The sequence below is a fragment of the Pan paniscus genome, chromosome 2 (genome assembly GCF_029289425.2).
Source record: "Pan paniscus chromosome 2, NHGRI_mPanPan1-v2.0_pri, whole genome shotgun sequence".
Taxonomy (NCBI): Eukaryota; Metazoa; Chordata; class Mammalia; order Primates; family Hominidae; genus Pan; species Pan paniscus.
Window position 1 is genome coordinate 146,759,069 of NC_085926.1, and position 25,573 is coordinate 146,784,641.

Consider the following 25,573-nt stretch of genomic DNA (forward strand, 5'->3'; position numbering starts at 1 on the left):
CACAATTTTAAAACCAGTCACAGAGGAAACGGCTTCAAGAAAATATAACAGAATTCTAAAATTAAGAGGAGTTCTATTTTTCCTCTTTCACGTTTCCTGTATTTTCCAGAATCGTTTTCAATGGGCATTTATAATTTTTAGAATAAGAAAATAAAACTCTAAAAAGTAAAGCTATAACATTAAAAAAATTCTTGAAGTAGTCCACATTAAAACAAATACAGAGACACATTTTATCCCTAAAGGTCACGGCCACCACTTTAATCTGCCACATGATCTATTTTGATACCGGTTCTGCAGGCTGGCAGTGGCCCACTGGAAGTCTCTGTTAACAGCACATAAACATTTTATCAACTGTCTAGAGAGCACGGACATGTTTTTTAGCACCTACCACGAAGTCCCTAACATATCCTGCCTCACTAAGCCTCACAGCCACTTGTTAGGGTCACATTAGCATTCCCATTTTACAAATGAGGAAACAAAGGCCCAGAATAACTAGGCAGCCTGCTCAAGGGGATGTAGCTAGTGTGTGGGAGCCACATTGAAGTGATGTCTGTCGAAACCCAAAGTCAAGGTCTTTCTTTTTCACTGTTCCCTGGTCAAAAGTATCTTTAGTCAAAAGCAATGGAGCAAGCATTTGCTTTGGGAGTTCTCAGTGCTGGTGAGCTTGCCCAGTGTCAAGAACATGAAGGCATTTGTAAAACCCTCCTCTTCCTTACCTGCAAGGCTGGAGCCAGAAAATCCATTTGGGGAAATAAAAAAAAGTCCCGAGTTCTACCACACACCCATCAGATAGAGAAGAATGGAATTACTGCTGCTGTATATACAACAGGGGCGTGTCTCCAACCACACTATTTTGATAATACATAAGCGTGACTCTGAGAAGTTTTATCTACAGTCAGCTATACGTTTGTCAATGTGAAGAGGTGGTTTTCAAAAAGGAAATTCTAATAAGTTAACTGATTAGATAAATTCACTTACTCTTTTAGGTTACCTATGATTCTAGGTAAAGGTGTTATTCTCCCATAATTAACCAAGTTGTGTTCAAGACTAAAGATCCCTCCAGAGATGGTTGTAAATGATCTATAGGTGGCTTTCATTAATTCAACTCTCAAAAGGCATTATTTGGCAATTACAGCATCCAGGCTCTGAAGACAGTGTCCAATTAATAAACATTACAGCATTGATATTTTCTTGCTCTCAGGGAGTTCTCAAGTTGCCTTAGAAATAGGGGTCACCTCTGAGGACAGACAGAAGAGAAGGGCAAAGAGTTAGGGCAGTGCTTTAGGTCTTTAGTGTTTATTTCTTTACCCAGAGAAGTACAGGAAAAATATAACAAAAATGTTATCATTGTAAAATCTAAACGGTGAACACTTCAATGTTCGCCATAGTACTTACAGCATTTTTAGTACATTTATATTTTGTAATTTAAATTTTTTTTTTTTTTTTTTTGCCTCCCAAGTAGCTGGGATTAAGGCACCTGCCACCATGCCCAGCTAATTTTTGTATTTTTTAGTAGAGACAGGGTTTCACCACGTTGGCCAGGCTGGTCTCGAACTCCTGACCTCAGATGATCCACCCGCCGCGGCCTCCCAAACTGCTGGGATTACAGGCGTGAGCCACCGTGCCCAGTCAATTTAAATGTTTTTAATTTCACAACTTACATTCTAGCTTCAAAAATATATTTTACATTATTACGAACCACTCACCAAGATTTTATGGCCAGATACCCAAATTCATCTCAGTCTCCAAGTGCAAATTTTAAAACTAATTTCTTCCATCATTCAATTCAAGCAGAATGGTAGAGTAGTATTTTAGAGCAGATAGAACTAGTAAATCCCAGCTCTGTGAACATACTTTCTCTGTTACCTTGGCCAAGTTATTTGCTAAAGGCATTTGCTTCCCATCCTGTATCTGTAAAATGGGTATTTCCTATTGCAAAAGGTAGATAAGTAGCATGTGCTTGGTGGGTTAGTGTTTTTCCCTCTCCAGCTGGAAAAAAAAAAAAAAACCTGGTGTGGGGGAAGAAGGGGAACAGTTTGTGCAACAGAACCCTAAGAGGAAATCAGCTGCTCATCAAGATAAGGGCTGAGGCATAAAACTGCCAGAGGGTCTCAAGGCAGGCAAAGAAGAACCATGAGGCTCATCCTGCCTGTGGGTTTGATTGCTACCACTCTTGCAATTGCTCCCGTCCGCTTTGACAGGTAAATCTTACTTCCTGTGTTCCAGTCTCTGTGTAGAAGAGAATTAAAGGTTGTTTCCTTACAGTTCACTTTTTTTTTTCATTTGCCTCCACAAAGGGAGAAGGTGTTCCGCGTGAAGCCCCAGGATGAAAAACAAGCAGACATCATAAAGGACTTGGCCAAAACCAATGAGGTAAGCATTTAGAGGGATATTTTATCTTTTCTTACTGTTCTCTAAAAGATGCTTCTTCTTATTTTACTGTTAATGCCCACGGGACTACAAAAGACTATTGAACATAAGGGGAAAGCAGGAGCTATCTGGATAATTCAGCCAATGGCCAATACTTCACCTGTTCTGGTTTTGGTCTTGGTTTCCAAGACTACCACTTCTGTTTTTCCTCCCAAAAGCTTTTCAAACACCAGCTTTTTCAAGGTAAAACTATGAAATCAGGAGCTGTTCTTGGCCTCCTTATCAGGGCATCTTTCTCTTGCCTACGGGTGCCATTCCCTCTCCATTCTCCCCACTCCGACCCTCATCTCCTCTGGTGCCATAATTTCTCTTGAGTACTAACTGAAAACGTTGAGGCACTGGCTAATATCAAGATGTGACCCTTTCCAAGAGCAGGTACATTTTCAAATAAGACTTTTAAAGTTAGATCAATCCTTTAAAATCCAACAGTTTAATATAATTTTATCATGTATTCAGCTGCTCCTATTTATGTTGCACCAGCCACCTTATATATGCCATTTCAAATTCTCCAGCAGATTCTCAACGTCAGGGTTATAATGTAACTCATTTGAAACAGAAGAGCAAAAGTGCAAAGACAATAAATTAAATGACCAAGATTACACATCAGATTTAAACCCAGAACTGGGTCTGGGATTTATTCCAGTCGAACATACAGTTACCTCTACATCAAATCAATCAAAGGCCCTGTCTATTCTAACTCCCAGATGTTTCTCAAATCCACACATTGCCCTCCATTCCACTGCCACTGCCAAGTTCATGTTCACTCTACCTCTTGCAAGGAGAATTTCCATAGTCCCTTAACTAGCAATCAGGGCTCTAGTCTTGACTCCTACAAAGCCAACTCTGCATTGCAACCTGATTGCTCACTCTAAAACTTGACAATTGCATTCCTCCATTTGAGGGTCATTACTAAGAAGCAGCCTAGTATGGAAAAAGCATTTTCTTCAAAGTCAAACGCTTACATTCAAATCCAAGCTCTACGCTAGCTCTGTAGCCTTAGGCAACTTACTCAACATCTCTGGGTCTCAATTTCTTCTGCTATAAAATGGGGATAATAGTCATAGCTACTTCCTAGGGTTGCTACAAAGAATAAGTAAGCGTTTGATAGCACTTAGAAGCAGGCCTGCCATATTAAGCACCATAGAAGCGTTTTTTGTTTGTTATTGTTTTTGTTTTGAGACAGAGTCTCACTCTGTCACCCAGGCTGGAGTGCAGAGGCACAATCTCTGCAACCTCCGACTCCCAGGTTCAAGTGATTCACCTGCCTCAGCCTCCCTATTAGCTGGGATTACAGGTGCCCACCACCATCCCCGGCTAATTTTTGTGTTTTTAGTGAAGACGGGGTTTTGCCATGTTGCCCAGCTGGTCTCAAACTCCTGACCTCAAGTGATCCACCCACCTCAGCCTCCCAAAATGCTGGGATTACAGGCATGAGCCACCATGCCCAGTCAGAAGCATTTTCTTTTGGTATTGGTATAGCATTCAAAGCATTTTATGATCTGCCAAACTACCAGCCTCTTCAATATCCTGCTCCTCCACCTTCTTCCACACCCTTCAAGCCCCATAAACACCAAAATCTCACCCACCTTGGCCCTGTACATCTTTTCTCATGAAAATGTGTTTCTCTCCCTTTTGACCTGGGTAAGTCCTACTTATTTCTCAAGATCCAACTCAGGCAGTGTCTCCTGCAGGACGTCTCTTCTGTTCATCAACTCTCATGACTCAGTTTTGGCTGCTCCTTGTGCTCCTAGAATACCCAGTTCCTTCCTCTGGCATTGGTTAACATGTGGGAAACATGCATGTATGACTCTGTGTTCCACACCAAACCTTTCGCATCTCATAAGTCCCTTATTAGTCTCTACAACTGTGGCACCCAGCTCTTTGCCTCGTGCTTAATAAATGAAAGTTCACTAAGCTCTAAGCTCCTGCTGCACATTACCCTGCTAGAACACAGAAATGTCTATTGTGATAAGATGGCTCTGCCTAACTTGCCTTTGCATCACACTACATCTCTCATATGTCCAACTCATGATGTAGCTTTTTGATCAAAATAAACATTGGTTGGTTCATAGCAGCCTCATATTGTCACTTGATTGACCTCGAGGTAGAGGGGGACTCAACCAAGAAACAGCCAGGCAGACCTGAACACATACACAAGCAGGGGTGGAAATTGAGCTTTTCCTTCACATTTCCCAGGCTGGGGACTTGTACTTCATTTAGTTTCACAATTGAGTATGATTTTGAAGAACCACAAGAACTGGAATCTTTTCAATGTTTGCTTTTGTTTTTGTTTTTTGTGTTTTTTCTGAGACAGAGTTTTGCTCTTGTTGCCCAGGCTGGAGTGCAATAGCGAGATCTCGGCTCACTGCAACCTCCACCTCCCAGGTTCAAGCAATTCTCCTGCGTCAGCCTCCCGAGTAGCTGAGATTACAGGCATGTGCCACCATGCCTGGCTAATTCTGTATTTTTAATAGAAGTGGGGTTTCTCCATGTTGGTCAGGCTGGTCTCGAACTCCCGACCTCAGGTGATCCGCACCTCAGCCTCCCAAAGTGCTGGGATTACAGTCGTGAGCCACAACACCCAGCTCGAAATTATTTTGATCTGAATGCTATACTTCTGAGCTCATATACCAAATTTTTGAAATTGTCAGCTAGAGGAAGAGAAAGGAAAAAAAAAAATTTGCACCTGTTAACTGTCTTCATGCCCCAGACCTCAGACCTATTTCACAATCTTCACAACACTTCCCAGTGGACCCTCATTTGCCCCATTATTTCAGGAGAGAGGAGTAAAATTTAAAGAGTCCTAGTAACTTGCCCAAGGACATATTGCTAGAAAAATGACATTGCTGGGGGTCTATGCCAACTGTTTGATACAATATCTTGTATCAGGATTTCCAGAGTTTATAGGGATATCAGGTTTTGAGGACTAACTAACCAGATATTTAACTTAAATTTCCAATTAGAGGCAGATTCTGTGGCTAGATGAATTGTGATCCCATTCAATCCCAAAATTGTGGAAGAAAAAAATTAACCAAAACATCTGCCCATCCTTTTTAACTTGATAGACCTGAAGTCCTTAAAAAAAAAAAAAAGTGATCAGGCACTAGGAAGGTTTCTTTCCTCCTCCCTAATATTCAACAGTTCTTAAACATATTTGCAAAAATCCCATAAACTTATTAAAAGAAGGATCTGTATCTTAGTTATGCTGAGCCCCAAATTCCTTTCATGGTGTATGAGACATGATCATTTCTTAATCAATAAGTGTTGCATAAGCAAATAAACTCTGACTAACATTGAGCTTATCTCTGCAGCTTGACTTCTGGTATCCAAGTGCCACCCACCACGTAGCTGCTAATATGATGGTGGATTTCCGAGTTAGTGAGAAGGAATCCCAAGCCATCCAGTCTGCCTTGGATCAAAATAAAATGCACTATGAGTAAGTCCTTGGCAAATATTGAAATTTGTTGGATATTCAAAGTTTTGGGAGCCTTGAAGTAGAGGAAAGTATTACAATGGACCTATTTTTAATTGGGCCCCCCAAAACGAAAGCTCTTTCTGTAAGATACAGATCACAGTTACTTCCAAACACATTATCGAAGCCTGTTTACAGAGGTGATAGAATCAAACTTGGCAGTTCAACATCTACCTTACATTTGCTCTTAGCTATAAGAATAACAATTACCTATATCTACCATCTCCAAAACCAGCCCCTCATAAGCACAGAGCCCACATGAGGAGGCATGAATGGTCTAGCCACACGTCATCACTACTGACAGGTAATCGGCCCAGATCTCATGAGCTACTGGCGCTGGCCTCCTTTTATGTATTTGAATTTTCCTGATACATAAAAGGAGACCAAAAAAAAAAGTCATTGGTATGTCAGAAATACAGCAATTGGTATGTCATTGGTATGTCAGAAGTACAGCAATTAAAAATATACAATAAATAATTCTTTATGAAAAAAATTCTTCCTCAGAGAAAGCACAAGCAGAGCAGTAGAATACAGTTTAAATCAAAGAGAAAAGAATCTCAAATAGCCAAAGATGCAGAAATGAGTCATTCTGGCCCCACAGAGAAGTAAGAGAAAATCTGAATATATTGAGCAGCAACCATGGGCCATGCACAGTCTGGGCCCTGGGCAGTGAATGAGAAGGAAGCCCAGCAATGAATATCATAAATCAATGTGTAATTTAGAAAATAAAATGTGTTGGCCAGGCGCAGTGGCTCACGCCTGTAATCCCAGCACTTTGGGAGGCCAAGGCAGGTGGCTCATGAGATCAGGAGTTAGAGACCAGCCTGGCCAATATGGTGACAACCCATCTCTACTAAAAATACAAAAATTACCTCGGCATGGTGGCATGTGCCTGTAGTCCCAGCTACTCGGGAGGCTGAGGCAGAAGACTCACTTGAACCTGGGAGGCAGAGGTTGCAGTGAGCCAAGATCGCGCCACTGCACTCCAGCATGGGTGACACAGCAAGACTCCATCTCAAAAAAAAAAAAAGAAAATGTGTTTTTATACTTTCAAACATTTCATAGTTTGATGTACAGAGGGATCCCATTTTAACTTCCCCAGGCCATGTTATGCCAGGATTCCCCTTTGTTGAGACCCTCATTGTCAAAACACTGCTAAACACTAGTTCATTTTTTTTTTTTTTGAACTTGCCATTTTATACCTCCATTACCTGACTTGGTACTTTAACTCAAAAGGTCTGCTTCTGGCTGAGATAAAGAAAGAGCCTGTTGATGTCAGTGATGTTATATTGCAGAGCAGGATTTACTACTGCTCACCATTAACTTGATTTTATTTATGATATTACCACAATATCTCAAATAAACTCCATTGAAATTTAAAAATCACGTACATAAGTGAGCAAAAAACATTCTTATTCGTGGCTTTAAAGATAACATTCTATTATTTGTGATGGTTATTGATGACTTTTTCGGTTTTGTTACTGTTTCAAGAAGGTTGTGGCAGAAATGTAAAAGTTAACAAATTGAAAATATGTAATTCACGCTGTGCACATGTACCCTAGAACTTAAAGTATAAAAATATATATTTATTAAAAAAACGAATTGATACCAGCTTTTAACCCTTTTAACTTAATATACTAAGTTTTTCTGTTTTTATAAATCACATCATTAAAATTAGACACTTCAAAAATATAACTACAAGACTGCAGAAATTTGTATTACATTATCTGTTTACATTAAGGTTCAGATAATGTATTGACTCTTTCATCTAAAAGAAATCAACACTCTATCTTAAATAACCCCTGGTTACTGTGCCTCTTGTTTTGTTTTTGTTTTTTGAGATGAATTCTCGCTGTGTCACCCAGACTGGAGTGCAGTGGCGCAATCTGGGTTCACTGCAAGCTCCGCCTCCCGGGTTCACGCCATTCTCCTGCTTCAGCCTCCCGAGTAGCTTATACTACGGGCACCTGCCACCATGCCTGGCTTTTTTTTTTGTATTTTTAGTAGAGACGGGGTTTCACCATGTTAGCCAGGATAGTCTTGATCTCCTGACCTTGTGATCCACTCACCTCGGCCTCCCAAAGTGCTGGGATTACAGGCATGAGCCACCGCACCAGGCCTACTGTGTCTCTTGATTCACTTCATTGCCAGCTTTCTAGTATATGTGCCTAAATTATTACACTCTTCACTTTACTTCAATAATATAGACCTGGTCTGGATTCCTATGATAAACTAATTCTTACAAAGCATTCAGCCCAAGGTAAAATAAAGTAGTGGTGTGGCCAAATTTTATATAATTTGGCTTGAACAGCAAGGTAAAGAATTAGGTATTATGTTTTCCTTAATAGCCCTATAACGCAGTTACAATGTAGAAAATGTATCTAGAAAAGCTAGTTGCTTGGCATGAGCATGAATAGTGGAGTAAATCACTGTAAGACACCTAGGCAGGCGGCTAGCATCCTTCCAATTTATCAAATAGCTCACATCAGCCTTTTTTCTCCTTTGGTCCTCTAGGCCTCTTCTATCCTGAAATGATTCTGATTCAACTAGATGTCTAAATCCAGATCCTCAGATTAGTGTGTTTTTCACTTTGTCTTATGACAAAGGAGTTTCTTGCTATCTACATCAAGTACCAAAGTGTTAAATTACCTATAAAAATTGGTTTTATCAAATTAAAACATGAATTCTACAAAGTGGCCCAAATCAGCCACAGTTATGGGAAAGCCAAATAATTAGATAGTTACCTCCCTCAGAAATATAAATATGTAAAGTGATAAGTGCAGACAAGAACTACTTAAAATCTTGTCTCCAAGTACTAATTATATAGATAATTTTATTTGCATATTAATTATATGCATTACTTGGTGTCAGTCAGTAACAGAAAAGAGTTCTAAGAACAGAAACATCTGGTCGGACCCAGGCACCAGGCTGAATTAAACCATATTAAGAGGCTGGTTTGACACAAAGATTTACTTAGACACCCTTCATTAGACAGTGTATATCAACCACTATTTAGTTTAAAGCATCTGTGTGATTTTTCTTCAATTTTTAGAAAATTAAGTTAGTAAGCCAGATTTTATTTTAAAGTAACATACTTGTTTCCTTTTTTACTTATTTACAAAATCATAAAAGGCCAAGTTCAAAAAACAAACAACATGGATATACTAACAAAGCCAAACAGACTGGCAAACAAATACCAAAGTGAAAGCACGTCCATCGGACTGAGCCTCTGGGGCAGACACTATACTTGGATTCAGCAGTTAAAAATCCTAGTGTTTTTAACATTGTTCACATTTTAGACAGTCAATTTTTAACATTGTCTTTTCTTTGATCAAAGGTTAAAATTAGAAAATAAAGAGTTGTTAATGAAAGGTAACTCAGAAAACAACTATTAATATAATAAGAAAACTCAAACGGTACAATTAAGTAAAATCTTACTAGGATCCATATAAGATTATGTGAGAAATGCAAAAGAGATCTATGCCAAACTGACACAGTGATAATCAACACCTCATATTAATGTCTAACTGCCTAATAATAATGTTCAGTCAGATACAAATTCATATTCCAGGGATATACACAGTCCTATCAAGTGTTTCAATCGAATCATTCTAATGTGTCATTCCATTCATTTTTTTCTTCTGCTTCACATTTTTATGTATTACTTACCTAAGAGTATAACATGCATGTTATACTACAACATGATACATGGTACAGATGTTGAAGTTACAATTGGTCATGTGACAAACAGGAGTGTGGAAGGTAGGAAAGTGGGTTCTGAAGCAACGCTGTCTGGGTCCAGTCCCATTGAAGCCATGCATTAGATACTTAACATTGGCAATTTATTTAATTTTGCTTTACCTCATACCTCATCTATAAAATGGGAATAATAATGGAATCTATTTCATAGGGGTTTCATGAAGATTGACTGGGATCATAAAGTTGCTGTCTGCCTGGTCCTTTACTTCTATGAATACACACACACACACAGACACACACACACACACACACACACACAGAAACAGGGAATAACTAGAGGCTATCACCAGATGTTCCATTTTCCTCCCAGTGAATAAATGAGTAATATTCCTCAAACTTTGAGAAATCCATGTCAGTAAGTGTAGAATTTGATGTGTGGTAACCAAATTAGGGAGTTACCAGGGGGATATTGAATATTAGGGAAACCTGAAACCATGCTTTTTGAATAGCACCATATCCTGATGTAATGTGGGCATCAGGAGAATCCAGTCCCATTTATAAGTCACCCTGACAGTGACTCTGCCTTCCTGAAACATCTTTCCCCAGTGCATGCATGCGCACACACGCGCACACACACACACACACACCCCAGAGCCTACGATAGTCACATACATTGGCCCATAGTTCTCCAGTCCTTTGTTGCTTTCTAAAAGCAGCAAAGGATGGGAGCCTTGAAACTGTCAAAGTAGAATTTATCTCATCTCTTCTCTGAACCTCTTACTTGCTCCCTGATCTTGGGACACAGACTTCCATGAGAGTTGGTTGATTGGGCCAACTGTGCACCAACCTCCGAAGACTAAGGAGAGTACAGATCTGATGGCAATACCCAAGGATTTCACTCTCATGATGAAGGCACTATTGTACAATGGCTCACAGCTACGGTGCTGATGTCAGACCCTCCAGGTTCAAATTCCAACTTCTGTATTTTAACAGTTGTGTCCATTTTGGAAATTGGCCAAACCTTCATAAAAGCAAGAGCTGATAATGGTACCCAGTTAATCATGTTGAGTGATAAAATGTAAATACAGTGCTGAGAAAAGTGCCTGGCACATAAGAAAGGTTCAGTAAACATTAAACATTTGTATTATTCAATACTCAGTGATAATTATTTATCCTTTCACCTATATTTAGGAATTTTCTTAAACAAATTAAGCAAATTTTGGAGCTCAAAATAATATTTGAGAAAAAGTAATTTGGTTTCATTTGTTTATGCCTGGCTTCTGGTTAGTAGAAGGGCTTGTGAAAATAACATCTGGCCCCAGTTCTTAATTTCCAGCCTTAGGCTTAATTTCTAGTCCCTATCAGCAACAATCTGGCACTGTTCTGATGTTCTCATGCAGCTGCATCATTTGTGGAAAGGTTGTACTTCAACTCACACTGTTTTTTTTTTGCTTTGTTTTGTTTGGTTTTGTTTTGCTGCTGTTATCATAAGAGCTAAATTGATATGTGTAAGTCTAAAAATATTCTTAGATACAAGCTTCCTGTGACTAATTAATACTGCCTTATGTTACAAATCAACCTCTGGGACCATAAAATTTCTCTTCTGCCTGGTTCCTGCACTTCTATTAATGCAGATGGAGCAAAAGCCATGTGCCCTCTTTAGAGCTTAAAGCAATTAGTTACGTCTGTAATGACCACCCAAAATATAATTTCAAACCTTCCCGGGTTTTGTGTGAGTTTCAGTGCAACATGCTCCACCTGATTCCAAAATTGCTGTCACAAGTTTATTTTCTCAGAAATCCTAGGTTCATCATAAGTCAAAAGCAAAGCATACAGTGAGTTAGATATGATGTACATAATGATGTGCTTGTCAGTGCTGCTAATAGGAATCAATATTCATGAGCAGTACTTGGTCCCATGTGCTAAGTAAACTCTAATTAGGGGAATACAGCGTTTGCGTTCCACATCAGAAGTCAGATCAGTCAGTCAATCGGCAAGGAGAAACCAACAAGTAGAGTGGAGCTCAGCAGTGTCAGTGTCATAGCTCATTATTATAAGAAATTGAAGAAATCAAAGAGTCAAACATCTACATACCATCAAAGCCCGCTTTAAAAACGTGTTATGACTGTAAAATGGTTGTCGATTTTGTGACCCAACTTCACTATTATTCTGAAGTTCAATGGGAGCCTGAGGCCACCAAGCACTTAGGTTTTACTTCATTTCATCCTCACCACAAGCCTGGTCACCACAATTGTAAAAGTTGGAAAACTGAGGTTCAGAGGGTAACTAAGCCACCCAAGATCACATATTCGTATTATGTAGCTGAACTGGGGTTGGAACCCAAGAAGGTCTGAACACAGGTCACTCACTGCTTCCTTATTTGATAAGATTTATGGTGACGGAAAGAGTACATGATATTGTCCCAAAGACTAGAGTGAATGTTAAAAAATAGACTTCTTCGTGCATCCAGGACTCACTGCTAACAGCAGAAAAAAAAATACATGTGCATTTCATTACCAAAAGGTGAGTAATTCCTTTATTTATATAGAGTCAATGAGAAATGAGATAAGCCAAATAAGAAAATTGTTCAGATAAGTACGACTTCAAGAAATCCTTTCTTTTTAATATTTTTATTGAAACATTTCCATTATAAACGATAATTTTCTGCCCTACAAAATAGAGTATATTGAATATGGTTTACCTTTGGGTAAAGAATTATCATTATCAATATGAATTTTCATACTGTGCTATGAGACCACTGACCCATGTTTTCTAAGTCCCTCTGTCTAGGCAGTTTTTTTACTTTTCTCTTTTTTTTTTTCTTTTTGCTGTCAGCTATCACCTACTGATAACAGTGTGTTCGCTGCTTGCTTTCAGCAAGTCATTTTCCCTAGATCCAATGCATTCCTTCTAGGTTAAACAAGATTTTTAGAACAGTATCTAAAATAAGACAAACAAGATGTTTTGTGAGGGTATTTGTAAATCTCCTACAGCTGTAAAATAATATTTAACAAATTAAGGAATCTAATAATAGGTTTTAATGCAACCATACATCAATGGACAATAATTTGATCATATAAATTGATACTGCCATATTAATCTCAAAGTGGCATTCAGCATCATTCTTAATGGTGAAAGATAAGCTTTCCTGTAAAAAGCAGAAAAAAAGAATGCCATCTATGGCTACTATTATTTATCATAGTTCAGAGAGTTTTCCAATGCAAAACAACAAGGAAAAAAAGAAATAGTTATTAAGAAAATTAGAAAGTATAGATATTGGCAGAAGAAATAACACAAAAAATACCCTAAAAACATAACTAAAATTCTTAAAAGTATAAAGATAGTTTTTTAATCTAATAAAATAGCTAAGTGTAATCAAAGTAAATGGTTTTTTAATATATGAATACTGTAATAACCAATTCAAAAATGTAGTGAGAAAAAAAGTCAAAAAACTGGTAAAATATATATATAAATAGATGATCAAAATACTTAACATTTTACTGAAGAATCAAAAAGATACAATTATATTATGATCCATTATTAATAATAAAATTATATTTATTTATAATTTAATGTCTATCAAAAAATCCCATTTTTTCTGATGATTCTAATTCCTAAAATGATTCTGATAAGACTTTTTTTTTTTTTTTTGAGACAGAGTCTCCTCTGTCACCCAGGCTGGAGTGCAGTGGCACAATCTCAGCTCACTGCAACCTCCACCTCCTGGGTTCAAGCAATTCTTATGCCTCAGTCACCCGAGTAGCTGAGACTACAGGTGCCCACTACCACACCTGGCTAACTTTTGTATTTTTAGTAGAGATGGGGTTTCACCATGTTGCCCAGGCTGGTCTCAAACTTCTGGCCTCATGTGATCCAACTGCCTCAGCTTCCCAAAGTGCTGGGATTACAGGTGTGAACCACCATGCCCAGCCAAGACATTTATTTAAAATAGGTGAAATTACTCAAAATTTTTGGAAAAAAAGAATAAGATACATTATCCAGTATTAAATTTTACTGTAATTAAATATGATTTGGTTTCTATTAAGGCATAAGAAAAAAGATTAATGAAGCAAATAGAAAATTCCCAGACAAAATAAATAAAATACTTGCATATATGATGATGACATTTTTAAAAAATAAATCTTGAAATGAGGCAGTTTGTATTCAAATTCCCAACTCCATCTCATGAAAACTGTGAGTATTTAAACCTTCTGAGCACTAACTTCCCCATCTGTAAAGTGATAATACTGACAAGGTTAATTAAATAATGTGTATAAAGCAGTACCTGGCCTGTATTACACATACGGATATCTGAATCCAAGTGAAAACGTCATGTAGGCAGTTGGATGTGTAAGCCTAGAGTTCAGAGGAGAGTCAAGTATGAGTGACCATCAGGTGACCATTACAGCCACTGGACTCCATAAAATGATGACATGAGATGGCTCAGAAAGAGATGAAAATAGGAAGATGAGGCCGGGAGCAGTGGCTCACGCCTGTAATCCCAGCACTTCAGGAGGCTGAGGCGGGCAGATCACCTGAGGTCAGGAGTTCGAGGCCAGCCTGATCAACATGGAGAAACCCCATCTCTACTCAAAATACAAAATTAGCTGGCGTAGTGGCACATGCCTGTAATCCCAGCTGCTCAGGAGACCAAAGCAGGAGAATCACTTGAACCCGGGAGGTGGAGGTTGTGGTGAGCCGAGATCACACCATTGCACTCCAGCCTGGGCAACAAGAGTGAAACTCCATTTAAAAAAAAAAAAAAAAGAAAGAAAGAAAAAGGAAATAGGAAGATAAGGTGTAAGCCGTAAGCCTCTTGACCCTCAACATTAGTCTCCTAGTGATTTTTCCCACCTCTTATTTCACCCCCTTCAAATCATGTTAGCCATTTTCTAGATCCATCACTATAGGCACGTTGTTTCAACACTTTGTACCTCATTTTTCTCATCTGTACGATAAGCATAATAATCTAATGTGAAGATTAAATGAATTAATAATGTACATATGGAGGTCAGAGCGATGCCTGGCACAAGGTAGTGCTAAGTACCTGCTTTCTATTATAATTATCATTATTATTCAAGTTTCTCCCAGCTCAGAAGGTGTGAAATTACAAGGTATGATCTGTAGATGTGTGCATGAAAGAATCCCTTGTTGCCTGTGTTTATGTGGATGTAGATGTGTGTGTGTTTTGGAGAAGGATGGGGAGTACTATAGCAGTACAATACGAGCCACATGCATAATTTTAAAATTGTGGTAGCCACATTAAAAAAGTAAAAAGCAACAGGTAAAATTAACTGTAGCAATACATTTTATTTAGCCCAATATATCTGAAATTTTTTTTCTACACAACATAAAACTTATTAGTGAGATAGTTTATATCATTTTTATACTATCTTCAAAATCTGGTGTATATTTTACACATACAGCACTCTACTCTTGGACAAGCCCCACTTCACATGTCCTGTATGCACTTGGGGCTAGAGACTATCACACTGGACAGCACAGCTCTAGATAAATGGGGAGATCAGAAGCCAGACACATGACATGTCTAAAGGAGATAGCTAGAGGAGAATAATGAAGAAACAGAGCAAACTTGATTAAAGATAAAGAAGAAGGAAGAGAAATTTTCTGCAAATGAAAGAGAACTGCGTTTTCCTTTCTCATGATAAAACATGTATTTTATCATTCCCCTGTCAAACAGAATCTTGATTCATGATCTACAAGAAGAGATTGAGAAACAGTTTGATGTTAAAGAAGATATCCCAGGCAGGCACAGCTACGCAAAATACAATAACTGGGAAAAGGTACAGTATAAAATGCCTGTGCTTTTTTTAAAGTTACCCTTATTATTTATTGTCATTTTGTTTTCTTTTATTCTAATTTCTCAAAATTGATTTTGCTCTTAAGATTGTGGCTTGGACTGAAAAGATGATGGATAAACATCCTGAAATGGTCTCTCGTATTAAAATTGGATCTACTGTTGAAGATAATCCACTATATGTTCTGAAGGTAAAAATAATTCAAGAACCACTAATTCTTACTACTGTTGAAAAACATGAATTTAAAAGTTACTTTGTAACACAACTGAGCTAATTCTGAGATAATATGTATTATCTCTGAAAGAATATTTAAGCTCTAGACATCCATTAAAGAATAGAAGTGACAAGTGGTTTTGGTGGAACCAAGAAAGTGTCTGGATAAACATTGGTCAGAGATTACACAGTGGACAAACCCAAAGAAATATTTCATCCCACAGCTTTATTACAACAGTCTGTGATGTCTCTGGTATAAAAAAACCCTCACCCCTTAAAATGCAGTGAAACTGATGAATGAATGTCATGAAGGGAATTTAAATATCATAGCATCATAGGACTGTAGAACAGTGTGTTAGGCATTTCAACCCTGGATTGCTTGAGGGTTCACTATAACAGAGCCAACAATTTCCACTCCATTGCTGCTGGATTTTTGCACATCCAAAGATACTGCTCCCTGAAGCAGCCACTTAACAAGTGAGAAGCCCATCCACATCCCAAACCCCCATTCATTCATTATCTCCAACCACTCAAAACAAACCTGCACTCTCTTCAAAATGACAGCCATTCAAGTATCCAGTACTATTTCCCTTCCCCACTCCAACACAACACAAGATCTTCTCCACTCCAGGGTAAATATCCCCAGTTTACAAAACCAGAAAAACAAAAGGAAGTGGCAGAAACAAAAGTGACTTTATAATCAATTTCTCAGAACACAGGATGTTAGTAATAAAATAAAAACAATGGACTACAAATTTTTTTTCAAAATCCTACCAGCTGCCCTGACACTAGAAAAATTTTTTGAAAAATATGCATTGTAATAGATTATGAATTATGTATAGACATTTAAGGATATGTCCCATGGTCCCTTCTGAGAACAATATGTGCACACATGGTTCTCATTCAACAATAGACAGGGGAAAGAATTGCTTTGAGAATATGAATGAGTTATTGGTCAACAAGGGATCAATGTGTGAGTTTGTTCAAAACAATATCTCAAGTTTATTTTTAAATAGATTGGGAAAAAGAATGAAAAAAGAAAGGCTATTTTTATGGATTGTGGCATTCACGCACGAGAATGGGTCTCCCCAGCATTCTGCCAGTGGTTTGTCTATCAGGTAAGTGAATCAGAAGACTCCCAGTTCTCCTTTGACTGCCAAGTCTCCAGCACTTCACTAAGTGGCGACATCCTTTCCAAACACACAATTCCACTTAGCTAGAAGAGCCCACACTTGGTGCTGTCAGGGAAGAAACACTCTGAATTTTACTCATCATCACAGTTTTTATGAAATTGACACCTTCCCTTCAAACAATTCTTAAACTCAAGCTAAGAGTTTATGAAACTCACACTTTTCTTGGGCTATCATATGAAAGTTTTTCCTATAGTCAAGTATGGAAAATCTGAAACAACCTTCACATAACCTACAAATGTAACTTTTCTTCAATGAGCTCAAAACACAGATATTTAATTTTAATTCCTCTTTAGATAATACATTGGTCACACATGTACTTGGAATTTTAATATTTAAGTTTCCTTTCTGAGTGAAAAATAACTCACTTTTTTTTTTTTTTTGAGACGGAGTCTCACTCTATCACCCAGGATGGAATGCAGTGGTGCAATCTCGGCTCACTGCAACCTCTGCCTCCTTGGTTCAAGCGATTCTACTGCCTCAGCCTCCAAAGTAGCTGGAACTACAGGCATGCGCCACCATGCCCGGCTAATTTTTGTACTTTTAGTAGAGACTGGATTTTGCCATGTTGGCCAGGCTGTTATCAAACTCCTGATCTCAAGTAATCTGTCCCCCTCGGCCTCCCAAAGTGCTGGGATAACAGGCATGAGCCACCACACCAGGCCTACAATTCACTTTTTTAAAAGGTTAATCTAGTTTATATATTCAATATTCCTCTCACTCTATTGCCAATGTATTTTGACTCCTACCATATTTTAATTTTCTCTTTCTGTCAGCTTTTGCACATGGCACACTGGTGAAATATGTGTAACAATGGTTTTCTGGTCATAGATATTTTTCTAGAAAAGAATCCACCAGGAAGTGACCTGTAGTTACTTTTGCTCTCCCAACTGAGGGCCAAGAGCTCCCCCTACTCAACACATAAAGGAATGCACATCACAGGTCTACAAAAAATCTCGTCTCCAATTCAGATGTACCTGGAAGGACTTCCCAAGAGTGGTGAGAGAGATTTTAGGTAGCTACAGAAAGTGCATGTGATTAGAGAAATTTCAGTCAGATATAGAAAAAAAAAAAGTTGTTCAATCTCTGAATTCTTGGGTATTTTATTAATACAATTTTTTTATTTAATCCTGCTTATAACTATCTCACAAATTCTCTCCAATATTTTCATATTCCTGTGCTTACAGACTCTATCTATATTTATGTAAAGGATGTGAGAGAATCAATTAAAAATAAGTTGTGTTACGAATTTCCATTTGGCTTCCAATCTTTCTATGAAACATATCTCTCATGCTACATTTGGAATGCTATAAGTCTCGATAATTAAATGCTCCTTTAAAGACTATTCATTTCCATTAATGTCACTAGTCTAAATAAGTTAGGTTTTTTTCCCCTTTAAACTACATGGATTGTTTATTTTTGTTCATTTTAGGGAAAATATGCTTGAAAACATGTGACCTTGGGAAGTGACTCAAGTTATTACTATTATAACCACAGCTTTCCACATAATAGCTAAACTTCATACCAATAGCTTAATTTTTTTTCACCTCTGACAGGCAACCAAAACTTATGGGAGAAACAAAATTATGACCAAACTCTTGGACCAAATGAATTTTTACATTCTTCCTGTGTTCAATGTTGATGGATATATTTGGTCATGGACAAAGGTACTGCTCTCTACACTCTTGTTTGCATTTAGATATTATTTACTGGCTTTAATACACAATGTTATGCATTCAGCTTAGGGTTTAGGTAACTAGTTAATTCTAATTCAGAAAAGTATATTTTTTAAAATCTCAGTTTCAAATTAAGTATGATTTCTTGGTTGCATAGGTATCCTTGAAATAATATAAATTTTTTGCTGCTGAAGCTAGTTATGTGGAAAAATAAAGTAGTAATTACAGAGGAAATGTATGATTGCATTATATGATATGGCATATCTAGCTAAGAATAAAGCCAATTAATTGATTTTAAAACAAAAATCTTTGTATTTCATCAATTTTGAATAGAATTTGAGGTAGAATCATTGTATCAAAAAAAATAAAAGAGAGGTACAGATACCTATTTGTCTTTTTACAGTATATTTTATTATCCTGCTTTTGCTAAATAAGAACTTTCAGGCAGACACTGTCACATCAAATTATTTTCTGCAAATAATGCTCCAACAGTAAAAATTTGACCTGCATTATATCTGAATCTATATATGGTGAACAAGCTAATGAAGTTATAATTTAAATTTTGGTTAATTTCAGAACACCGTTAGTCATCTTCTAATACTGTGAACTAATCAACAGTGTTTAAAATTAACTGAATTATTTCATCAAAGCCTAAGGATATAATATTAAAAACCATGATTCTGAAAATACTACAAATTATAAGAAAACAATATTTTTTCTTTTTATAATAAAGGGCCTCAAGTTAACTAGATAGATTTCAAATAAAGTTGCATACACCTGCAGAGAGAATTTGAAATGATCAAATTGAAAAATGCAAACTGATCTTGTGTAAACACTTACATCATTCAATCTGGCAGAGCCGCATGTGGAGAAAAAATCGTTCCAAGAACCAAAACTCCAAATGCATCGGCACTGACCTCAACAGGAATTTTAATGCTTCATGGAACTGTGAGTAGCAGACTTGCTATCAAGGAAAATTGCTATAAGGAATATTTAGGTCCCAAACTTAACTAAAACACCTACTTGTTCAGTAAAAATAGTTATGCTTTGAGTGAGTGTTAACTTTTGTATCTATAACATGAAAGACAATCATCACTACCATTGAGGGATGTCTTGCTGTGTGGAAGGAAATGAGGAGGAAGGGACTGTTTATCAAACTATCTCTTACTTACTATATCTAGTTTGCTAAAAATTAAGCACAATCCAAATGTATAAAAATTCAGATAATCTGAATAAAGACCTCAGATTCCTCTGCTTCCTGATATGAGAAATGTCAGTGGCTAAAAGCAACATACAGACAGTTTTTCAGATATTTAGTGAAAAGAGTCATCTGAAGCAAAGAAAGTGAAAAAGTTTAACAGAAATACGATGATAAGCAGAGGCCTGCTACATCAGACGATGCTTTAGTTGCTATACAACTATGACTTCGTCACTGCACACTTTCAAGGAGAAATTACCATTGCCCCAATTTATATATTTCTTCTGTGCCTAATTTTGTTGAAAACATCACCTGAGCTTTTAACTGTATTCTACCATAATGAACATAGAATAGCAGCAGCTATCCCTAATTGAGAGCTTTCTACTGAAAAAGGCTGAAGAAACTTGTGCCCAGGGAAGGTAATTCACACCAGCCCCCAGCGCATTAGAGCTGGGTTTGAATTAGAACTGGAGTCTATCTGGCTCCAAGTCATGGCTGCTTCTGATTTATTATTCCTGTGGCCTTGGGAAAGGACCAGGAAGTAAACAAGGCTTAGAATATTCCAGTGGGCTAAGTCTGTTACAATCTGGCATGTGTGTGCAATGTTAATCTGTAGTGACTATGATACAAGAGACATTGAAGCAGCCCTGTAAACATGAGAGGCAAAAACATTCAAAACATTCTGTGAATTTATAATACATTAGAAGAGGCAGGAGCTATATGGATGGGTAGCAGACTGTGGTCTCATCCACCTATGTCTTCTGCAGCCATTCCTAACACCAATGACCCATGTGCAGATAACTATCGGGGTTCTGCACCAGAGTCCGAGAAAGAGACGAAAGCTGTCACTAATTTCATTAGAAGCCACCTGAATGAAATCAAGGTTTACATCACCTTCCATTCCTACTCCCAGATGCTATTGTTTCCCTATGGATATACATCAAAACTGCCACCTAACCACGAGGACTTGGTACGTAGACAAAAGTTTGCACTTCATGCATCGACAACACCATTGACTTTCGGTCTGTTCTTCATTAACTTGGGTATGTTGAAAGAATTTCACATTTTAATGTCAAAGAAAAGAACTAATGAAATTTGCCTTGAAGTTAAAATCATGATCTTTAGGTTGATTTTTCATTGATAAAAGTATATAGATAATAAATTCCTTTAATGTGATTCTCAGGAGGAAAAAAAGATCAGGAAGAAATGTCTAGGTAAGGCACAATAGAAGTCTATTACAACACAGCTCATTGTGGGGTTTAACATTTACCATGGGTTGTACGGTAAAACCATGCACGGAAAAAGCCCAATAGAATAGCAAAGACATTTACTAGTCCTGCCCCCCAGATATCAGATTTAAGAAGATACATTGTATTTTTATCCTGATCAACTTGGAAATTATATTCTTTTACAATCCAAAGAAGATTATAAATGTTTGTGAAGCTTCTTCACTAAGAATATGTTATCTTTCCAAAACTATGATCCATTAAGCACCATTTATTTTATAAAAACTGATTTGATAATGTGAGCTTTAAAAAAAAAGTCTGCATATGGGTTCCAATGAATCACAGGAAGTGACAGAGTGAATGGGTGCATACAGGGATAAATATTTTGAATTGCTATAGAAGAAAATAAATAAAACAGAAAAAGTTTAGTGGCCCAGATCCCATGGTGATTGGCAAATACAGCACTTTCAGTAATAGCTGTGGTCCAAATACTGCCTCATAAAATATTTTACAATTTTTAAGAGGTTACAATTTTCATTCTGACCTCAGTCCATTGTATTTAGCACAATAGCATTTAATGTTAATTGGAGCAGAGACTTGAATCAGTCATTAAAATCATCTCCATATATACAACAAAGAAAACATACCAGCAATATATGGCCCATAGTCATTTATTATCCAATCTAGGTGATAATCTGAGGGCGTGAGTTCAATTAATGCATACCAATGTACAGCACTGTGATTTCAATCCACTGTTAGGAAAATGATATTATGGGTTAAAAAAATACATATCCACAAAAAAAAACCACTTTGAGTAAAATGAGAGTTCTTGCATAGCAACTAAATTGATTAAGAAAAAAATTATTTATTGGTTATATACGTTATATGTATAGTCTTTTAAAAATCTTTGTGAGTGCAAATATGTTAGTAACTATATTCCATTAAAATTCATTCTGACAATCACTCTCATAGCACAAAACACTAACGTGTATTAAAAGGTCATGACAAAATGCCACTCTGAAAGAGACACCCTAATTAACAACTATTTTAAAAAGCGGTCAACCACCCTTCTTCCCTTGGTATGCTGAAGTCAGATGAGTAGAGAAGATCCTGTAGCAATATGAGCCTGTTAGGGACCAAGGAATGTAAAACATGGAAGAACATGGAGAAACTGTCAGAAGAGACAATTATCTGAAGCCAAAAAAATTGACAGGAAAAATAATGTATATTTTCTATTTTAGAAGAAAGGAATGAGGAGAGAGAGAGAAAGAAGAGTAGAAACACAAAATGAGATATGGCATTACTGTATATAATCGACTGCATATTTAAGTCTTTTTTTTTTATTTTTATTTTTTTAGACGGAGTCTCGCTCTGTCACCAGGCTGGAGCGCAGTGGCGCAATCTCGGCTCACTACAACCTCCGACTCCCTGGTTCAAGCGATTCTCCTGCCTCAGCCTCCCAAGTAGCTGAGACTACAGGCACATGGCACCACCCCCAGCTAATTTTTTGTATTTTTAGTAGAGACGGGGTTTCACCATGCTAGCCAGGATGGTCTCCATCTCCTGACCTCGTGATCTGCCCACCTCAGCCTCTGCCAGTGCTGGGATTACAGGCGTGAGCCACCGTGCCCGGCCAAGTCTTTATACTTACCACATATATTACTGAAAATAAGTTTCTCGTTTAACCATTTATTTTATTTTGATCTTCAAATGCCAAATACCTGGTAAATTTGACTTTTTTCATCCCTAGTAATTTACATATTTACATATATATATGTATGGGCTTTGGTTTTGTTAAAACCAGGAACTGAATTCCGGCTTCACCAGTTGCAACTAACCAGGAAATAGTACTGTCCATCTCATAGGGTTGTTATGAGTCTTGAAACTAAAAATCAAGGGATAAGCACAGTGCCTAACCTGTAAGACTCCATTAAAAAATTGCATACATACATAATTACATATTCCTTGGTATTTACACAGTATCCTATTATTTCACTCTAACTTTCCTTTCTCTCCAGGCCAAAGTTGCAAAGATTGGCACTGATGTTCTATCAACTCGATATGAAACCCGCTACATCTATGGCCCAATAGAATCAACAATTTGTAAGTCATTCCTCTTATTTACTGAGCCCTTTTCCCTAATTATTTTTTACAAATATTAAAGAAAATTATGGAATTTGCAATTTAGGTTAGAGCATCTGGAATTGCTAATTTAAATTCTACTTTTTACAGGATATTCTGAATTATACGTGAATCTAGGGGATAGATTCTGACCTTTTCTTGGGATAAGATTTTTCTAGAAACAAATTATACTGAACTTTTACAGGGTTACAAGGTCAACGGAAGCTATTAAGACAAGACAGATTTACAGTTTACTTTATCTACCTTCCTGTTTCCCACCTCTACCACCAACAAGGTTGTACCCTTCCAGGAACTAATGAGAATTCACTGGAGTGAGAAAAAAAAAAAAAATTAGCCAGGCATGGTGACCTATGCCTGTAGTCCCAGTTTCTCTGGAGGCTGGGGTGGGAAGATCATTTGGGCCTGGGAGGTCAAGACTGCAGTGAGCTGTGATCGTGCCACTGCACTCCAGCCTGGGCAACAGAGCAAGACCTCATCTAAAAAAAATCACACAAAAGAAATTAGATGGAGTAGAGTCTACATTTCTTTTTAACCATTTAACTTTAACTGGACTCTTTCTTACTTGCCTTGTCTACATGGAAGTATGGTCTTTTCCCTAGCTGAAAAACAGCTAGGATAGGAAAACAGATAGAAAATCAGTTTCAGCTCCTCTGGTTGTGTAGAACAAGTTATCTCGCCTTCTCACTTGCTCCTTCTCACTATGTTCAACTGAAATCTGTATGGTGAACTAGAAGGGAGATCACAAGACTCTAGTTCTATCACTTTTGTTTCATATTCTCAGCACCATTTCTTACTCTTCCCTATTTTTAAATTTATGTTGTCTTTGTGTGTTTTTAAGTTATTGACTTGGATTTCTTGGCCTTGAATTTCTTGTCTCTTATTCTATATACAAGAAATCAGTAATTTTTTTTTCTGTAAAGGGCCAGATAGTAAATAGCTTTGGCTTTGTGGAGGTACAGTTTCTGTTGCAGGTACTCAACCGGAGGATCATAGCTCAAAAACGGCCATAGACAATAAGTCAGCAAATGGGTGACTATGTGCCAATAAAACCTCATTCACAGAAACGGGAGGCTGACCAGGATTTGCCAACTCCCATACTTTATACTAAATAATATCTGCAAATTTTTATGGAGTCTTTACAAGTTAGGCACTGTGCTTACCCCTTGATTTTCACAATCTCAAGCTTCACAACAATCCTATGAGGTGGGGAGTACTATTTCCCGGTTATTAGTAACCAGCGAAGCTGGAACTCAATCTCAGATTTTAACAAACAAAAGCCCTGATCTTGACCACTGCACATACTGTTTGTGCATTTGGATTTTGTAGCTGAAATATCCAGGATTTTCTATTTTCAATGAACAGCCAAAAAATCCATTTGAGTATCACCGAAGACAATTAACTCAGATCCTGGGAAGTGAGGCCACTTTCTGCTCTTACAGCAACTCCCACTAAGCTTAGTTTGGGAATTATTTAGTAAAAACTACCTTTTCTCCAAACCAAGTTCAAGCTTCAGTTCTTAGTCTCAAAATTTATACAAAATTCCCCATGAAACTTCTCAAAAGCAAGAATTATGCTTCAGATCTCCTCTTGGACCCTGTAACATACAGTACAGTGCACGGCATGGAACAACAGCAGAATTAGTTCCCATAAACTTGCTCAATGATAATGGCGTCCTGGCTTATTCAAAAGAAGTGAATGTGAGTTGAAACCACAACAGTACTGGACTTGATTAAGCCTGCATCACTCTCTAGACCAAATATCCAACAGTGTTTAGCATTAAGACTACCCTTTAACTTTTAAAAATTTCATGAACAACCCTTCCACCACCAAAGATACACTCATATTTTTATGACACTTTTAGAATCTGTGCATTAAAAAATACATATGTGCATATGAATTCAGGATTCCTTGCAACAATTTTACCTGACCACAGTTTTTAAGTCACTTCCGTATTCCAAGCTGAAAGTATAAACTTTGAACTGAAAGTCTACATCCTCAGCAATTGTGATGGAATTTGAAAATGCCGGAATCAACATATGCAGTTTCTAGGACTTACTTATTAGATGCTTCTTTGGCAGAACTGGAAAATGACTAAAAAATGGACAAGTCCCTTTCCTCGAGCACATTCATTAACAATCACCTATCAACCAGTCACTGTTAAGGTGCTGAAGAAAAAGTGTAGTGATACAGATGATCCCCAGCATCCACATAGATCTTGCTACAACCTAGCCATGCTGGGGGCTCATTACACATACAGGTGGATGACCACAAGATTTCAAAATACATGTTATGTACCCAACTATGTGAGTGGACAAAAAGTAAGCAAAGTAAAGAACAAGAAGACAGACTAGAAGATCAGTTTAAAATGGCAGCCCACTTAGTAGATACTAATAAATAGCAGGGCCAGATTGGCCACCCAGACACCACATAAGAGCAATTTCTCTAAGCAAGAAAAACCCACAGATAGTCTTAGAGGCAAAGAACAAAGCATTCCAAACAGGAACAAAC

At 37.5% G+C, this 25,573-nt stretch overlaps 1 protein-coding gene across 1 annotated transcript in view; it reads left to right on the plus strand.

Moving 5' to 3' along the window:
- Nucleotides 1-984: 984 nt before the first annotated feature.
- CPA3 (carboxypeptidase A3) overlaps nucleotides 985-25,573 on the plus strand; it is a 33,099-nt gene continuing 8,510 nt past the window's right edge. Inside the window, exons 1-10 of the mRNA XM_003826489.6 lie at nucleotides 985-2,201; nucleotides 2,298-2,373; nucleotides 5,742-5,866; nucleotides 15,303-15,405; nucleotides 15,509-15,610; nucleotides 16,650-16,751; nucleotides 18,380-18,490; nucleotides 19,357-19,447; nucleotides 20,465-20,667; nucleotides 22,942-23,026. Of these exons, the coding sequence (XP_003826537.1) occupies nucleotides 2,134-2,201; nucleotides 2,298-2,373; nucleotides 5,742-5,866; nucleotides 15,303-15,405; nucleotides 15,509-15,610; nucleotides 16,650-16,751; nucleotides 18,380-18,490; nucleotides 19,357-19,447; nucleotides 20,465-20,667; nucleotides 22,942-23,026 (1,066 nt within the window). The 5' untranslated portion in view covers nucleotides 985-2,133. The remainder of the gene's footprint in view (nucleotides 2,202-2,297; nucleotides 2,374-5,741; nucleotides 5,867-15,302; nucleotides 15,406-15,508; nucleotides 15,611-16,649; nucleotides 16,752-18,379; nucleotides 18,491-19,356; nucleotides 19,448-20,464; nucleotides 20,668-22,941; nucleotides 23,027-25,573) is intronic.